This window comes from Arabidopsis thaliana, chromosome 2 (genome assembly GCF_000001735.4).
Source record: "Arabidopsis thaliana chromosome 2, partial sequence".
Taxonomy (NCBI): Eukaryota; Viridiplantae; Streptophyta; class Magnoliopsida; order Brassicales; family Brassicaceae; genus Arabidopsis; species Arabidopsis thaliana.
The window spans coordinates 16,391,513-16,406,890 of record NC_003071.7 but is presented as its reverse complement, the minus strand read 5'-3'; the positions used below and the strand labels follow the sequence as shown (position 1 = coordinate 16,406,890).

At 38.4% G+C, this 15,378-nt stretch overlaps 3 protein-coding genes and 1 long non-coding RNA gene across 5 annotated transcripts; 3 read left to right on the top strand and 1 right to left on the bottom strand.

Moving 5' to 3' along the window:
• The first annotated feature begins 4 nt into the window (after window positions 1-4).
• Window positions 5-5,365, top strand: AT2G39280 (Ypt/Rab-GAP domain of gyp1p superfamily protein). Of its 2 annotated transcripts, none has more exons than NM_129485.4 (18): window positions 5-278; window positions 525-594; window positions 912-1,520; window positions 1,631-1,810; window positions 1,921-2,034; window positions 2,142-2,200; window positions 2,400-2,466; window positions 2,554-2,605; window positions 2,690-2,782; window positions 2,892-2,975; window positions 3,059-3,462; window positions 3,671-3,732; window positions 3,836-3,905; window positions 4,062-4,142; window positions 4,212-4,313; window positions 4,629-4,753; window positions 4,851-4,902; window positions 5,055-5,304. In NM_129485.4, exons 1-17 carry the CDS (start codon window positions 241-243, stop codon window positions 4,888-4,890), a joined length of 2,250 nt encoding a protein of 749 aa, NP_181460.3. In that variant the 5' UTR covers window positions 5-240; the 3' UTR covers window positions 4,891-4,902; window positions 5,055-5,304. The 2 variants fall into 2 exon arrangements, with proteins under 2 accessions (NP_181460.3, NP_001189710.1); NM_001202781.1 differs by having other exon boundaries at window positions 37-325; window positions 488-594; window positions 3,686-3,732; window positions 5,055-5,365.
• AT2G39270 (P-loop containing nucleoside triphosphate hydrolases superfamily protein) lies at window positions 5,220-6,922 on the bottom strand. Its single transcript, NM_179983.4, has 4 exons — window positions 6,573-6,922; window positions 6,060-6,200; window positions 5,703-5,975; window positions 5,220-5,620 (listed from the first exon to the last, which is right to left on the bottom strand). The coding sequence occupies exons 1-4, from the start codon at window positions 6,906-6,908 to the stop codon at window positions 5,483-5,485; spliced, it is 888 nt and encodes a 295-aa protein (NP_850314.1). The 5' UTR covers window positions 6,909-6,922; the 3' UTR covers window positions 5,220-5,482.
• AT2G09025 lies at window positions 6,180-6,595 on the top strand. The gene has a single exon (NR_140455.1). It is a non-coding gene; the product is annotated as an other RNA (long non-coding RNA).
• Window positions 6,923-7,078: 156 nt separating the features above from the next.
• On the top strand, window positions 7,079-14,967 carry AT2G39260 (regulator of nonsense transcripts UPF2). The gene is made up of 17 exons (NM_129484.5): window positions 7,079-7,350; window positions 7,446-7,533; window positions 7,712-7,914; window positions 8,246-8,584; window positions 8,698-8,802; window positions 8,955-9,082; window positions 9,566-9,739; window positions 9,915-9,996; window positions 10,326-10,619; window positions 10,709-10,906; window positions 11,095-11,196; window positions 11,420-11,671; window positions 11,778-11,996; window positions 12,761-12,931; window positions 13,180-13,365; window positions 13,491-13,949; window positions 14,106-14,967. Exons 1-17 carry the CDS (start codon window positions 7,303-7,305, stop codon window positions 14,601-14,603), a joined length of 3,546 nt encoding a protein of 1,181 aa, NP_181459.4. The 5' UTR covers window positions 7,079-7,302; the 3' UTR covers window positions 14,604-14,967.
• The last annotated feature ends 411 nt before the right edge of the window (window positions 14,968-15,378 follow it).

Below are 15,378 nucleotides of genomic sequence, written 5' to 3'. Positions count from 1 at the left end.
TATAAATTAATTAAAGGATGCAATAACGTCCTCTACAATCTCGGACCTTTTTCTTCGTCTCTCTCTCCGACACTGTAGTAACTTTTCATCTTTTTTTTCAACTTCAGTCGCGTGTTGTAATGATGTTCAATTAGTAGTATTGCTTCTTGCTCCACCGGATCTTCTTCTTCTGCGCTCAGCCATCTCTTTCAACTATCACCGCCTCTATTCGGAGAGATCTCGTTCTCCAACTAAGGAATTATGATCGCCGACGCCGTTTCTAAGTCTGACCACAAAAGGTATCGCCTTTCGAGCTTCTCCATTGCTACATTGCTTATCTCGTTGTGTTTTTGTTTCTAATTTACTACATTTGATGGAATTTGTTTTTTGAAATTGCGGTTTCTCAGTTAATCTCTCTGCTCTCGATTTGCTGAGCAAAATGTTGTCTTTTTAGATCACTAGTTGAGAATCTAGTGATCATTGATCTTGATTTCATCTATATTCTTAGTACTTAGGGAAGTTAATGAGGTTGGTTTTATGAACAGGGATGCATATGGATTTTCTGTGAGGCCTCAGCATGTGCAAAGATACCGAGAATATGTTAATATCTACAAGGTTCTTTCTATCTCCATAACTTTTATTTTCTACTCGGAAAATTCTTTTACATGATTGAGTGCACACTGGCATTCTTAGGAAAAAAGGAAGGTTTGTCTAAAATTTGGTGATCCATTAAAGTAGCTTTGTTACAGCTGTGTGAAAGATTTCAGAAGTGGACTTAACTTAGAAGTTTACTTAGTGGTCTTGGTTTAATCAATATCGAAAGGCTTCATATATCATAAGTCATTTTTTGGTTCTTATATGGTTGACGCAGTCACTGTCACTCGATGTTTCACCTTAACATTCTAATGCTGTTTTTTACTGATAAACTGCAGGAGGAAGAAGTGGAGAGGTCGGCAAGGTGGAGCAATTTCCTGGAATTTCATGCAGAATCTGGCGTGTCACCTACGAATGGATCGTCTGAAAATACTCATGTCAATCCAAGTGAAAGTGACAAGAAAAAAGAAAAGGAATTAAACAAGGGTGCTGAAAGAAAAGATCTGAATGCTGACAAGCCAGGTTCTGATTTAACTCCTGGGAATGCGAGAGAGGAAGATGAAGTTCCCAATAGAGAGAAGAATGTGCACAAAGTTCAGTTATGGGCTGAGATCAGGCCATCTCTTCAAGCAATTGAGGACTTGATGAGTGTCCGTGTCAAAATGAAGGGGGATTCCACAAATGGCGAGCAAGAAGCTCAGAAATTGAATTCCTTAGCCTCAACTGATGAGACCGAGTCTTCAAAGGGAGTATGTGAGAATGATTCCGAAGACGAGTTCTATGATGCGGAGAGATCAGATCCAATTCAGGATGGTTCTTCAGATGGCACAAGTGTCTCCAGCATGTCTGCTGCTGCTGATGCAGCTTCCCTAGTATCTGCATGCCCCTGGAAAGACGAACTTGAAGTTCTTATTCATGGCGGTGCACCTATGGCTCTGAGGGGTGAGGTAATAAATCCTGTCATTCTCTTTTCTAGCATTCTCCTGCTATTGATAGTTAGTTCTTATTATCCTTATTTTCTGCTCAATAATCTGAAAATATATATACAAATATTCAGCTCTGGCAAGCATTTGCGGGAGTCAAGAAACGTCGGGTCAAGAATTATTACCAAAATCTATTAGCTGCAGATAGTCTAGGAAACGACATAGAGCAGGAGCTCATGCAGCATACAGATGAGAAAGGTTCAAGTACAGACCCCCTCTCTGTTGTGGAAAAATGGAAAGGTCAGATAGAAAAGGTTAGCAACTGTACATTACTTGGCATCCAGCATTTTCTAACTAATGGTGCAGTACTGGACTCCTGTTGATCTTGGTCATTTTTCTCAGCTGTTGCTTATTTCAATTACAGGATTTACCCCGGACATTTCCAGGTCATCCTGCCCTAGATGATGATTTCAGAAATGCTCTGAGGCGATTGCTAACTGCTTATGCCAGGCATAATCCCTCTGTTGGATACTGTCAGGTATTCGGTTATTTAATACTGTCACTTCTGTATCCTAGTATGGTTACATGCTCACAAAAATGAACATCTCAGTTATTTGTTATCTTGTATCAATAAATCATGTGCAGGCAATGAATTTCTTCGCTGCACTTTTATTACTTCTGATGCCCGAAGAGAATGCTTTTTGGTATGTTCGGAAACTACTCTCTAACTCCTAATATTGTATTATTGTTTGTCAATGAAAATCCAACTCTTTGGTTCTGTGTGAAGTTCGTGTATCTATGACTTCCTTTTCTTTTGGTTGAATATTAACTACTGTTAGCCCATTCCTCAAATCTCTTCTTAACAAACATGTAAGTTAACTAAATATTACTTCGGATTTTAAGGTCGCTTACAGGAATCATTGATGACTACTTCCATGATTATTATTCAGAAGAGATGCTCGAGTCCCAGGTAAAATAGTAATCTTTTTGTTACAGTATTTTCCTATCCTTTATGGCCGACTAGTAATCTCATCATAAAACATTTTACTTTCCCCAGGTTGACCAACGAGTTCTGGAGGAGTTACTTCGAGAGAGATTTCCTAAATTGGGTTAGTTTTTTCACAGTCTTGTTTCATCTTACCAAAAATTTGGAGTTGGTGCTAACACTACTTGTGATTTCTGTCCATCTGCAGTTCATCATCTAGATTATCTTGGAGTGCAGGTGGCTTGCGTTACAGGGCCATGGTTTCTTACCATCTTCATTAATATGCTTCCATGGGAAAGTGGTCAGGTTTTTAGAAATTGGAATTTTAAACTTTACTTTTAGAGGAAAATTGTTTATATACTCTTACGTTTTCTGAATGTCAGTCTCAAATATCTTCTTTGGTATAACAGTTCTCAGAGTGTGGGATGTGCTTCTATTTGAAGGAAATCGTGTTATGCTTTTCAGAACAGCACTCGCATTGATGGAATTTTATGGTACTCGGTTGAACCTAAGTATCCATATGATTTAAGTAATAATCAATGGAATTGCTCTATACTTTTTATGCTTGCCATATCAGGTCCTGCATTGGTTACAACCAAGGACATTGGAGATGCTGTTACTTTGCTACAATCAATGACTGGTTCAACATTTGATAGCAGCCAGCTCGTTTTCACTGCTTGCATGGGTTACCAAAATGTACATGAAAGTAAATTGCAGGAACTAAGAAGCAAACACAGGCCAGCAGTAATAGCTGCATTTGAGGAAAGATTAAAGGGTCTTCAAGCTTGGAGGGATTCAAAAGACACTGCAACCAAATTACATAATTCCAAGCAAGACCCAAATTCTGTTTTAGCTAGCAAAGCCTCATTGTCAAATGGGAGTTTATCTCGTTCTGAATCGGGATCCAGTTATGCAGACGACATCTTTATTAGCCTGACTGGGGATTGTGAGATAGATATTTTTCAAGATCTTCAAGGACAGGTAATTTGTGTCATCCTTTCTGTTGGGTTGGAGATGTTGCCCCTAGGAACTTGAAAGATAAATATGATGGGTAGTAACAATTAAGAAAGTTTCTTACATGAAATTTATCTGGACCAACTAATACCACTACTATGAATATAATTACGCATTAGTGCCAGTAATTGCAATGTCAACTTATAATAACAACATTTGCCCACAACGACTCGAGGTTCTCTGGTTGAAGGGTGAACTCCACAAGTTGCTTCAGGAGAAAAGATCTGCTTTACTAAGGTTAATCTCGTATCTTAGTATATGACTTTGGATATTGAAATCACTGGTGAACTTTTTTATATATCTCCTTATGATCCCTCCATCACTCCCTGTGTTATTATAGAGCTGAAGAGTTGGAGGTAGCTCTCATGGAGATGGTCAAACAAGACAATCGGCGTCAACTTAAGGCTAAGGTATTCCCATTTGTTATTTGAAACTCTGTTTCCTAATTTAGCATGTGGGTGTACGTTCAGTTGTTTCTTGATCTATGCTATCATGAATAAGGATGATGCTTGCTCCTTTGAGATAGCCTGACTTGTTTTATGCTACTGAACAAAGTTTTTGGGTAGATTGAGCAGTTAGAGCAAGGGGTGACAGAGCTTCGAAGACTTGTTTCTGATAAGAGGGAGCAAGAAAGTGCTATGATACAGGTTTGCATTTGCACTCTTCTATTGGAATTCAAAGTAAGGTAATTCTAAGACCACTTGAAATTTATGAAGGTCTTGATGCGGATGGAGCAAGAACATAAAGTAACAGAAGATGCACGGAGACTTGCTGAGCAGGATGCAGCAACGCAGAGATATGCTGCTGAAGTGCTTCAGGTTAGAAAGTTTGCATTGACTAATGACTACAACTATTGATGAAAGTGTGTTGCCTATCTGTTTAACCTCTATTTTGTGTGTGTGGTCAACTAAGTGTCTAATTTATCGACTGACTTATCTACTTGCTATAGAAATAGTTATGCCTATTGATTCCTTCCTAGAAATTTGGAGCTTACTGGTTCTTCTTTAGTATGATACCTTGTGGCATGTTTATATTATGAGGATGTCATCTTGTTAGAGTTTCTTTGTCTCAGTATACACTTATTCGAGGCGACACAAAAAGTTATCCTCAGTATGATAATGCTAATGGTGTAGGAAAAGTATGAAGAGGCTGTTGCAGCTCTCGCGGAGATGGAGGAGAGGGCAGTTATGGCAGAGTCCATGTTGGAGGCGACTTTGCAGTATCAATCTGGCCAAGTTAAAGCACAACCTTCACCACGGTCTGTTTCTTTGGCATATATCAAGTGAACTTGGTGTAGAAAACTAGATTTTCCATTGGGTGCATTAAGTCACCATTATTTTTCTGAAACTTTTCAGGCAACTGAAGCAAGATTTGCCGGTCATGGTCAGTCCCTAGAATCTTATCCAAGTCAGTCTTCTTCTTTCTCTCACTCTCATATACAGTATAGTCAAGAGTTCAGTGCATGTAACAATTGGAGTTTCTTTTCAAAACCAATTGTGAATATTACATCTGAATCTGGTGCTGAGCATTAACAAGGTCTCTCTGATCTGCGATTGCAGAAGACTACATATGAAAGACCTAAGGAGCAAGTTAACGACGAGAAGTCATCAACAGAAGGACAAACACAAACTTCATAGCAGAAGAACACGAAGCTCTAAGACACACTCCGTAAGGTATATAATTATACAAATTGCCGATTAGATTGTCGAGATAACTAGTAGATATATTGAATTACATAATTTCTTTGGTAAGCATATATAAACAATTCGTTGTAAGTCAAACCTCTGTTATGACAAAGAGTTTTCAACTATCTATAGTGGACCAGAAGCCACAAAGAAACTTCACTATATAATATATGCATCAAATAACCATAGTGGGACATGTATCTCTTTTATTGACTATCTTAAGCATATATGCACGAGGAGGATTACTCGAGCAAAGAATGTAGTACAAGTTGTTTGATTCAATCATAAAATGCAGAGAGAGATTAGGCTATTGCAGACTGTTTATCGTCTTCAAGGTGTAATGCCCTAAGGAGCCTTGCCCATGACTCTGGGATTCCACCGGGCAATTCAAATTCCAACAGCTTCCCGCGTTTCTTGTAGAATTCCTCCACTGGTTGAGTCTGTGAACGAGGAAAAACATATAAACATTGTTAATTCTACGAGAATTTGAATCATGGAAAAAGATCGAAGAAGTATTTTTACCATTTTGTTGTAAATCCTGAGTCTTTCCTTGACAACTTCTTCAGTGTCATCAGCTCGGCTTATAAGCTTCGATTCACAGTTTGGCGGAGGAAGAAGAGGAGGCATATACATTCTGGGAGTATCATCATCACCTTTGATATCAATGCAGGCAACGTTATAGTTTCCACCACACTCGCTGCAAATTCTTCTTCCTAAACATTTCGCAAGCAATGCCTCTTCTCGTAGCTTCAGGTTAATCACCAGATCGATATTAGTTACTCCCTCCAGTATTTCCTAGAAGACAAAAAAAGAAACAGAGCTGTCAAACGAAAGAGTCCTCCATTAGCCTGAAATCTACACAAGCAATAAATTGCTCACCGCTTGAGTCACGGTGCGTGGAAAACCATCAAGAATGTATCCAGATTCACCCTTGTCTTTGCCAGCTTGGAGACGCTTTGATAACAAACTTATTATGAATTCATCAGGAACTAGTTTTCCATGGTTAACAAGCTCCTTGAGCTACACCCAAAGCAGCAAACGATTAACAAGCATAAATAGGCGCTCAATGATTCAACCTCTGTTCTAGTTATAGACAAGAGATACAACCCCAAATTCGCTATCCATCATTGGATTCTATTTATACCAAAAAGAATTCTCATTTCAAAGGAAAAATCTGATCATGTTGGTGACATTAGTGACCTAGCAAACAAAATGCAACATTTACATCAAAAAAAGTTTCACTGAGACCAATTTTAGAAGCAGACTCAATTTTAAGATGATTGAACACACAATTAAAAATCTCAAAATTGATCTCTATGTCTTCTTCACTGAGCATCGTGATTTCAACAATCAACAGCTACAGAAAATGAATCGAGAATTGAGAATTGTAACCTGAGAGGAGAGGAGGCCAGAGGAGGAGAGCTCTTCACGAACGAGATCACCAGTGGCAATATGAGGAACGCCGAGGAGAGAAGAGAGACGAGAGGCATAGGTTCCTTTACCAACACCAGGACATCCAAGAAACACCCAGTGGAAATTTCTGCCTTTGTATGGAGACGTTGACGTAGACGAAGACTTCCCGAGCTGAGCCGCAGCCTCCTCCAGATCGATTTTGGGGTCTAGCGAGGACCCAGACGAAGAAGAAGAGAGAGACCTAATAAAGAGAGAAGAAAAAGTATTCTTTATCGTCGTCGTCGCCGGCCTGAGGAGACGGTGAGAAACCGCCATGGAGAGAAGAACACGGTGAAGAAGAAGAAATAATGATTGTTTTAGTAGGCTCGTGAGGAACACGTGTCATGTCTTTTATGTCACTGTCCCTCTCTTTGCTTCCATGGCTTTACCTATTCAGACATAGGTTCCTTTACCAACACGATGGGTTTTTTTTTCGGTTCCGGTTTGGTAATTATTTTGGTAACTGCTTAGTCCTGCCGGGTAAAACCCGTTGGTATTGGGTCTTTTTGACCCGTTTGGGCTTTTTCCCTCAATTCTCTTTTTGTGTTAATTGAAAAATTCCTTGGCCGGGTTCTATCATCTCTTTCTCCGGGAACACACTAAACCTAAGTCCGATCGAAAAAGCGATCACTTGACTCGAAATCACACGACTTTATCTCCCTGAACCCTAATGGATCATCCAGAAGATGAATCCCACAGCGAGAAACAAGACGACGAGGTTTGATTTCGAGATTACGGATTTGTCTTACTCGATGAAATTGAAACTATGATCTCATTCTTCAATTCGAAAATTGTTTTCTCTGGTTATCGCAGGAAGCTCTTGCTCGTCTTGAAGAGATTAAGAAGTCAATTGAAGCTAAACTGACTCTTCGTCAAAACAATCTCAATCCTGAACGACCTGGTTAGTTTTTGTTTTCATGGAATTGAGTATGTAGGATTTCCACAATGCTTCTGTTAGTAATCGAGTACCTATAATAGCCATTCAGGACTTGAGAGCACACGATTTTACAATAATTCTTTTCTAGTTTAGAATGTGTAGTTTTGAGTTGTTACTGATAGTGAGTCCTTCCACGTTACAGATTCAGCATATCTTAGGACTCTAGATTCTAGTATCAAGCGGAATACAGCAGTTATTAAGAAGTTAAAGCAGATCAATGAAGAGCAGCGAGAAGGGTTGATGGATGATCTGCGAGGTGTTAACCTTAGCAAATTCGTTAGTGAAGCTGTTACTGCCATTTGTGAGGCTAAGCTCAAAAGCTCAGATATACAAGCAGCTGTTCAGGTTATGTTTCCCTGTTTTGTTCTTTTGTATCTGTATTTACACCTTGTTTCTTATGTTTTTTCATGCGACTCTCGTCATCAACTTGTCACATTGAGATTTTCAGTAGTTGTTATCTTTATATTTAGATAGTTTCTTAATGCTTTCCACCACTTGGTATGGCAAATCCTCTACCACAGTTTAGGTTTCTGTTGAACGATATCTTTTCCTCTTAGTTTAGATGATATTTGGGTCTCTTTTCTGTTTGTATTTCTTATGGGGCATAGAAAGTAGCATACGACAATACTCTCTGTTCAGAATTTGTTTCTATGCTGATATCCATGTATTTTGACAGATTTGCTCGCTACTTCATCAGAGGTATAAAGAATTTTCTGCCAGTCTAACACAAGGGCTCTTGAAAGTCTTCTTTCCTGGAAAATCTGCCGAAGATTTAGAAGCTGATAAAAACTCAAAGGCCATGAAAAAGCGCAGTACCCTAAAACTTCTTCTGGAGCTCTACTATGTTGGAGTAATAGAAGATAGTAACATCTTTATCAATATTATTAAGGATCTTACCAGTGTTGAACAACTGAAAGACAGAGATACGACCCAAACAAATCTGACACTTCTCACCAGTTTTGCTCGGCAAGGAAGAATTTTTCTGGGGCTTCCTATCTCTGGACAAGACGAAGATGTAAGTAGGTTTCAAGATCAACTGAAGTTTTACTTCCATATTTGATGAGCTCTTGTCTGTGCCTTCCCCATATTTTCCGGTACGTAGCTAAATGTGACTAAGGTTTTCTCTAGTTTTTCAAGGGTCTCGACGTCACTGCAGATCAGAAAAAGAGTTTTAAGAAAGCTTTCAACACATATTATGATGCTCTTGCAGATCTCCTTCAGTCTGAGCACAAGGTTAGATCCTTAATTGTTTACCCATGAGCTTATGTGCAGGAATTTTGATTTTTCTTGCCTGAAAAATGAAACATTTCCTCTCCCTTTTCTTTTCTTTTCATTTTGCTAGTTTTCCCTTTCTGTAGTATCTTCGTAATAGTTTTTTTCTACAGTTACTTCTCCAAATGGAGAAAGAAAATGCAAAGCTGGTAAATGCTAAAGGAGAGCTTAGTGAAGACAGTGCATCTTCTTATGAAAAGCTGAGGAAATCATACGACCATCTCTATCGAAATATCTCATCGTAAGTTGACCATTCCTATAACTCAACATAGGTTTTCCTGTTCTTGTTGGGTCTAGCTGTTGTGGAGTTAATTGCACAAAGGAAACGTTTCATCAATGAGGATATTGGTAGCGTCGTAGCTTTCTTCTCACTGGCCATTAACTAAAATACCTATAACACATACTATTATTGAGCTCTCAATTCTTTCTTAATATGTTCCTGAAGTTGCTGTCATTGTAGTTTATACATATAGTTTCATTGCTTAGATCTTGGTCATGCATCAGTTCATTTGCAATAGTTTTATGATGATTGTGACATGTGTTTACCGATTCACTGGAACCCTATAATATTTATGAACTGAAGTTTGGAAGTGATTTTAGATATATGGCGTTTCTCCTTTCTTCCCACATCTTTGGCTGGAATGGATATCTGGCACAGGAATATCTACAGTAACAATATTCTCATCTAATTCATTAATTATGCAATTTTTGTGTCCTGTTGCAGTTTGGCCGAAGCACTTGATATGCAACCTCCTGTTATGCCAGAGGATGGTACAACTAGGCTCACAGCAGGGGACGAAGCTTCACCCTCTGGTACTGTAAAAGATACATCTGTCCCGGAACCTATTTGGGACGACGAAGACACCAAGACATTTTACGAGTGCTTGCCTGATCTGAGGTCAGCTTCTATTTATGTTCATAACAAACAAAGATATGGGAAAATGTGTAGTTTGCAAGTGGCATTCAGAAAGCATTTAATTTTCCTAGAAGAGTCTTGACTATCTAGTTCTGTATTGCGTCAACTTTTTTCTTTTAGTTTTCAATTGCTTATGTCAGATGCATTGTTTCTCTAGGGCATTTGTTCCAGCAGTATTGTTGGGAGAAGCAGAGCCTAAATCAAATGAGCAATCTGCTAAGGCAAAAGAGAAACTCTCTGTAAGTGGATTACATTCTACATTATATTCGTCACTTTGCTTTCTTAAGATATTGTTGGAAGACATTAATTGTTGTTGCTATGTGTGAACGTGCATGGTGTTCCTTTTTGATATGTACGATGAAGGACCCTTGGTCGGCAATCATCACTAAATTGTCTACCTTGGAATGACATAATTTGCTTGTTGACAGATTTCGTGCTGCGTATATGTGCATTGTGAAAAACGAACTTATTACTGGAGTTATCCCTCCAGCGAGAATTGCTTTCTTCCTTGCTTGTTATATAAAAAGCCTACACTTTTGATTTAATGCCTTGTTGTGATTGATCGTAGGAGTCTAGCTCTGAAGTTGTTGAAAATCAACAAACAACCGAAGATACAACAGAGGTTTCTGCTGATTCTGCTAGTATGGATGATCGATCAAATGCTGAGCAGCCAAAAGAGAAGGAAGAAGTAGAAAAGGAAAAGGCTAAGGATACTAAGAAGGAAAAAGGAAAAGAGAAGGATAGTGAGAAAAAGATGGAACATGAGAAGGAGAAAGGTAAGAGCCTTGACGTGGCAAACTTCGAAAGATTGTTACAGCGACTTCCGGGTTGTGTTAGCCGGGATCTTATTGACCAGTTAACGGTAAGAGTCCTTGAAATGGTTTTCTACTTGATGTTTTATTTGTTGAACCTCTTTTCTCCATTGTTTATATCTATACTTTGTATTTCCAGGTGGAATATTGTTATTTAAATTCCAAGACAAACAGAAAAAAACTTGTCAAAGCGTTATTTAATGTCCCTAGGACATCTCTGGAGTTGCTAGCATACTATTCGCGTATGGTTGCAACACTAGCATCGTGCATGAAGGACATCCCGTCTATGCTTGTGCAGATGTTGGAAGACGAGTTTAATTCTCTGGTCCATAAAAAGGTTAGTAATGAATTTTACCTTCAATACATTTGATTATGACTGCAGTTTTAACCTTTGAGCATACTGAAGTCAATTCACTCTACTGATGCGAATACCTATGTTCTCAGTTTCGCTCCCAACATTCCCTTATAAACGGTGTTCAAATGTAGTGATCCGTCTGATGTAGTTGCAAATTTAATTTCTTGCAGGACCAAATGAATATTGAAACAAAAATCCGAAACATCAGATTTATTGGAGAACTCTGCAAGTTTAAAATTGTACCTGCTGGTCTTGTATTCAGTTGTTTGAAGGTATAACCGCACAACCCAATATGCATTCTATAGAGATGTTTATTTTCTTGAATTTCTGAACTTATGCTAGGTGAGTTTCAATTAATAGGGTAAGTAACTTTCACTTGAATCCTCTTACCAGATATCAAAATGTAATTGTATGGGGACAGATTATATCCTCTCTGGTGAAACTTGAACCATCCAATTTTATAAAATGTTCACTTCCTAATTTTTTTTATTGCAGGCTTGCTTAGATGAATTTACTCACCATAACATTGATGTTGCTTGCAATCTTCTGGAGACATGTGGCCGTTTCCTTTATCGGTCTCCTGAAACCACACTCAGGATGACAAATATGCTGGACATATTGATGCGCCTGAAAAATGTCAAGAATTTAGATCCTCGTCAAAGCACTCTTGTGGAAAATGCCTACTACTTGTGTAAACCTCCTGAAAGATCAGCAAGAATTTCTAAAGTTCGTCCACCATTGCATCAGGTACTTACTAATCTCCAACTTCCATATCTTTTATGTTTCAATAATTTTCCATTGCGCAATTGTATTGAAATTTGTTATTCTTATACTTCTGTTCAAATTTCTGCAGTATGTTCGAAAATTGCTATTCTCTGATCTTGATAAAGATTCCATTGCAAACGTACTGAAGCAACTGCGGAAGCTGCCATGGAGTGAATGTGAGCAATACATCTTAAAGTGCTTTATGAAGGTTCACAAGGGAAAGTATGGTCAGATTCACTTAATTGCTTCCTTGACTTCTGGTTTGAGCCGCCATCATGATGAGTTTGTGGTGGCTGTTGTTGATGAGGTATGTTCCTTCCACTATATCTAATAGACTAATACATATGGCTTTTCATTTTTAGCTCTCTGGACCTGTAAATCCGTAAGTTCAGAAAAATCAAAAGTTTCCGGGTTTTACTGTAGAAAATTACTCTGGTCATGGGTTTTTGCGTACAGTTGGTTCCCAAAAGTTAGATAGCTATTACTTCAGATGGTGTTGCATAAATGGCTTCTCCCTGGCTCTCGGGAAAACTATTCTGATTTCCCCTCTCCAGTTTGAAGAATTGAATCATGTACAAAGTTTGATTGTTTTAAAGATATGTAGCTTGTTCTCTTCCCTGTGGAGTTATAACTAAAAGTAGTGCTAAATTTGTAGGCAATTGGTGATTTATTATGTGCAGTAGTGAAAAGGTCTAAGATGATAAACTTCCTTCTTTTAGTCAATAGAAATGAAAATTGCCGTCAAGTTGAAATGGTAATGTTTCTTATGTGAAGTCTAAAAGAAGCTTTCTGTTGAAAATGGTTAGAGAAACATGCCTATAGGTTTCGATTCCATGTTGTTTGAAATCAGAAAAGTGTATGGAAATATTCTAGCATCATAAAATTTGATGTTTGGTGTATTTTGTTTCTTGGTTATGCCGTCTCATGAATTTACATGCTTGACTTAAATTTTATGTATAGCTTTTGCAGACTTAATTCATCTCACACTTTCTTTGAAGGTATTGCATGTTGTCCAAGCTTAGTATCACATCTGTTTTCTGAAGTAACGTGGTACATTCTTTTCACTTGAAGGTACTGGAGGAGATAAGGGTTGGGCTTGAGTTGAATGAATATGGGGCACAACAGAAGCGGCTAGCCCATATGAGATTCTTAGGGGAGCTGTACAACTATGAGCACGTAGATTCATCTGTGATATTCGAGACACTTTATTTAACTCTTTTATATGGTCATGATACTTCAGAGGTACGTTAGCCTAACACTCTTCAAGAGCTAATCCTTTATTAAATTATAAATGGTCCTCTTTGTGTGGTTTAGCATAAAAATTATAATCATAAGTCTCTTCTCGTGTTTACCAAAAAAAATGTCTCTTCTCGTGTTACTTTCTTTTATACATTCCTCATGATATACAGATTTAGGATCATTGCTTTACGATTAATTCTCACTCCTTCTTTTCCACTGAATTGCTGTTGTATATACTTTTATGATGTTAGCAAGAGGTGCTGGATCCACCAGAAGATTTTTTCCGTGTCAGGATGGTTATCATTCTTCTGGAAACCTGTGGGCACTACTTTGATCGAGGTTCTTCAAAGAAAAGGCTTGATCAATTTTTAATACACTTCCAGAGATACATCCTGAGCAAGGGCCACCTTCCACTGGATATTGAATTTGACTTGCAGGTTAGTCTTGTGTTTTATTATAGTGGACATGAGATTGGATTTTTTTAGTAGAAATTATCCAATTTTCACTTAAGGGTTCAGTGTATCTGTAACAAATAATGTGTCTTAACTTCTTCTCAACGCAGGATCTATTTGCCAATTTGAGACCTAATATGACTCGTTACTCAACCATTGATGAGGTCAATGCCGCTATACTTCAGCTGGAAGAGCGTGAACATGCTTCTTCAGGAGACAAAGTCAGTATAGAAAGACACTCAGATACAAAGCCTTCAAACAAGTCGTCTTCTGATGTTATCTCTTCTAACGGGAAAAGTACTGCCAAAGATATTAGAGAGAATGGAGAAGCTCACGGAGAAGAAAGCGACAGCGATTCTGGTAGTGGCTCCGTGGTTCGTGATGGACAGAACGAAGAGTTGGATGATGGAAATCATGAGCGGGGATCTGAGAGTGGTGATGGGGATGATTATGATGATGGCGATGGACCTGGATCTGATGATGATAAATTTCGTGTAAGGCAAAAGGTGGTAACCGTAGATCTTGAGGAACAAGCGGACTTCGATCAAGAACTGAAGGCCTTACTTCAGGCAAGTTCAGAATCCGTCTTTTTTTGTTTATGTAGATTGATGCATCTATTTTCTCTAATTTAGTTTGGTGGAAAAACCAGTTTACACTGATGCAAGAGGGAAGTTATTTTTCGGAATTTGAACATGATTAAGTACTGATATGTTTTGTGGATGCAGGAGAGCATGGAGCAAAGGAAGCTAGAATTACGAGGTAGACCGGCATTGAACATGACAATACCGATGAGTGTTTTTGAAGGATCTGGAAAAGATCATCATCATTTTGGGCGGGTAGTAGGTGAAAACGGTGAAGAAGTGTTGGATGAAGAGAATGGAGAGCAAAGAGAGGTTCAAGTGAAGGTCCTAGTGAAGAGAGGAAACAAACAACAAACAAGGCAAATGCTAATCCCGAGTGATTGTGCTCTAGTGCAGAGCACAAAACAGAAAGAAGCTGCAGAATTGGAAGAGAAACAAGACATAAAGAGGTTAGTACTCGAGTACAATGAGAGGGATGAAGAGGAAGCAAATGGGTTAGGAACACAGATATTGAATTGGACTTCTGGAGGAAGCAGAGGATCCACTCGAACCGGGGAAGGCAGTGGGAAGAGTGGTGGGTCTCGTCACCGGTTTTATTATCATCAAGGAGGTGGTGGTTCGTATCATGCCCGACGAAAGTAACTTCATCCGGTTTAGGGGGAAAATTTGATAATCTTGCCTGTGTCAAAAGCGGTAATAGTTGGCTTTTTGCTACGGCTGAAAAGGACAATTCACAAGAAATCTCATGAGTTTCTGTGACAAAAGTTGATGTATTCGACTTCACATTCTGTAGTGTTGGTTAAGTAAATCTCTGTGTGTGACCCTTTTTGTCCAGCTTGGTTAAATCTTGCATTTAATGATTATTTAGCATCATTCTCATGTGAAAAAAAAAAAGAAGAAGAAGAAGAAGAAATTACTAAGTAAGGAAAGAGAATGATGACGAGAAGAAAACTTTTTAAGATTTGGTCTTACCATATACGGAAAGGCCAGATTTAGTGTGCAGAGGACGGATTAATAAAGATTCCTTAACAAATCTAGTTTTTGTACTTTCATCAAATCATGAGAAAATGGACGGTTGAGATATGCACACGAACTTATCATCCAACGTTTCTAAATTATTGATATCTAGGTGTCCATATAAACATGTACTTGGTGATTGCTGAATTGTTTATACAAACGAATGACATAATAAGTCACACTCTCTCTTCATTAAGGTTTCTAATTCTACCTCTCTCTCCCCTCCACATACAAAAGTGGTAGTTGGCTTTATTGGACCGACGCTTAGGTCCCCAACACGTTCCATTTCACTCCATTATTGTATTCATTGACATATCTATTCAAAAAGAGATTTTGTATGGTTTTTATTGTGGTGCAGAAAAATTGATACCCGATTTGGTCTACCAAAATAATTTTCCTC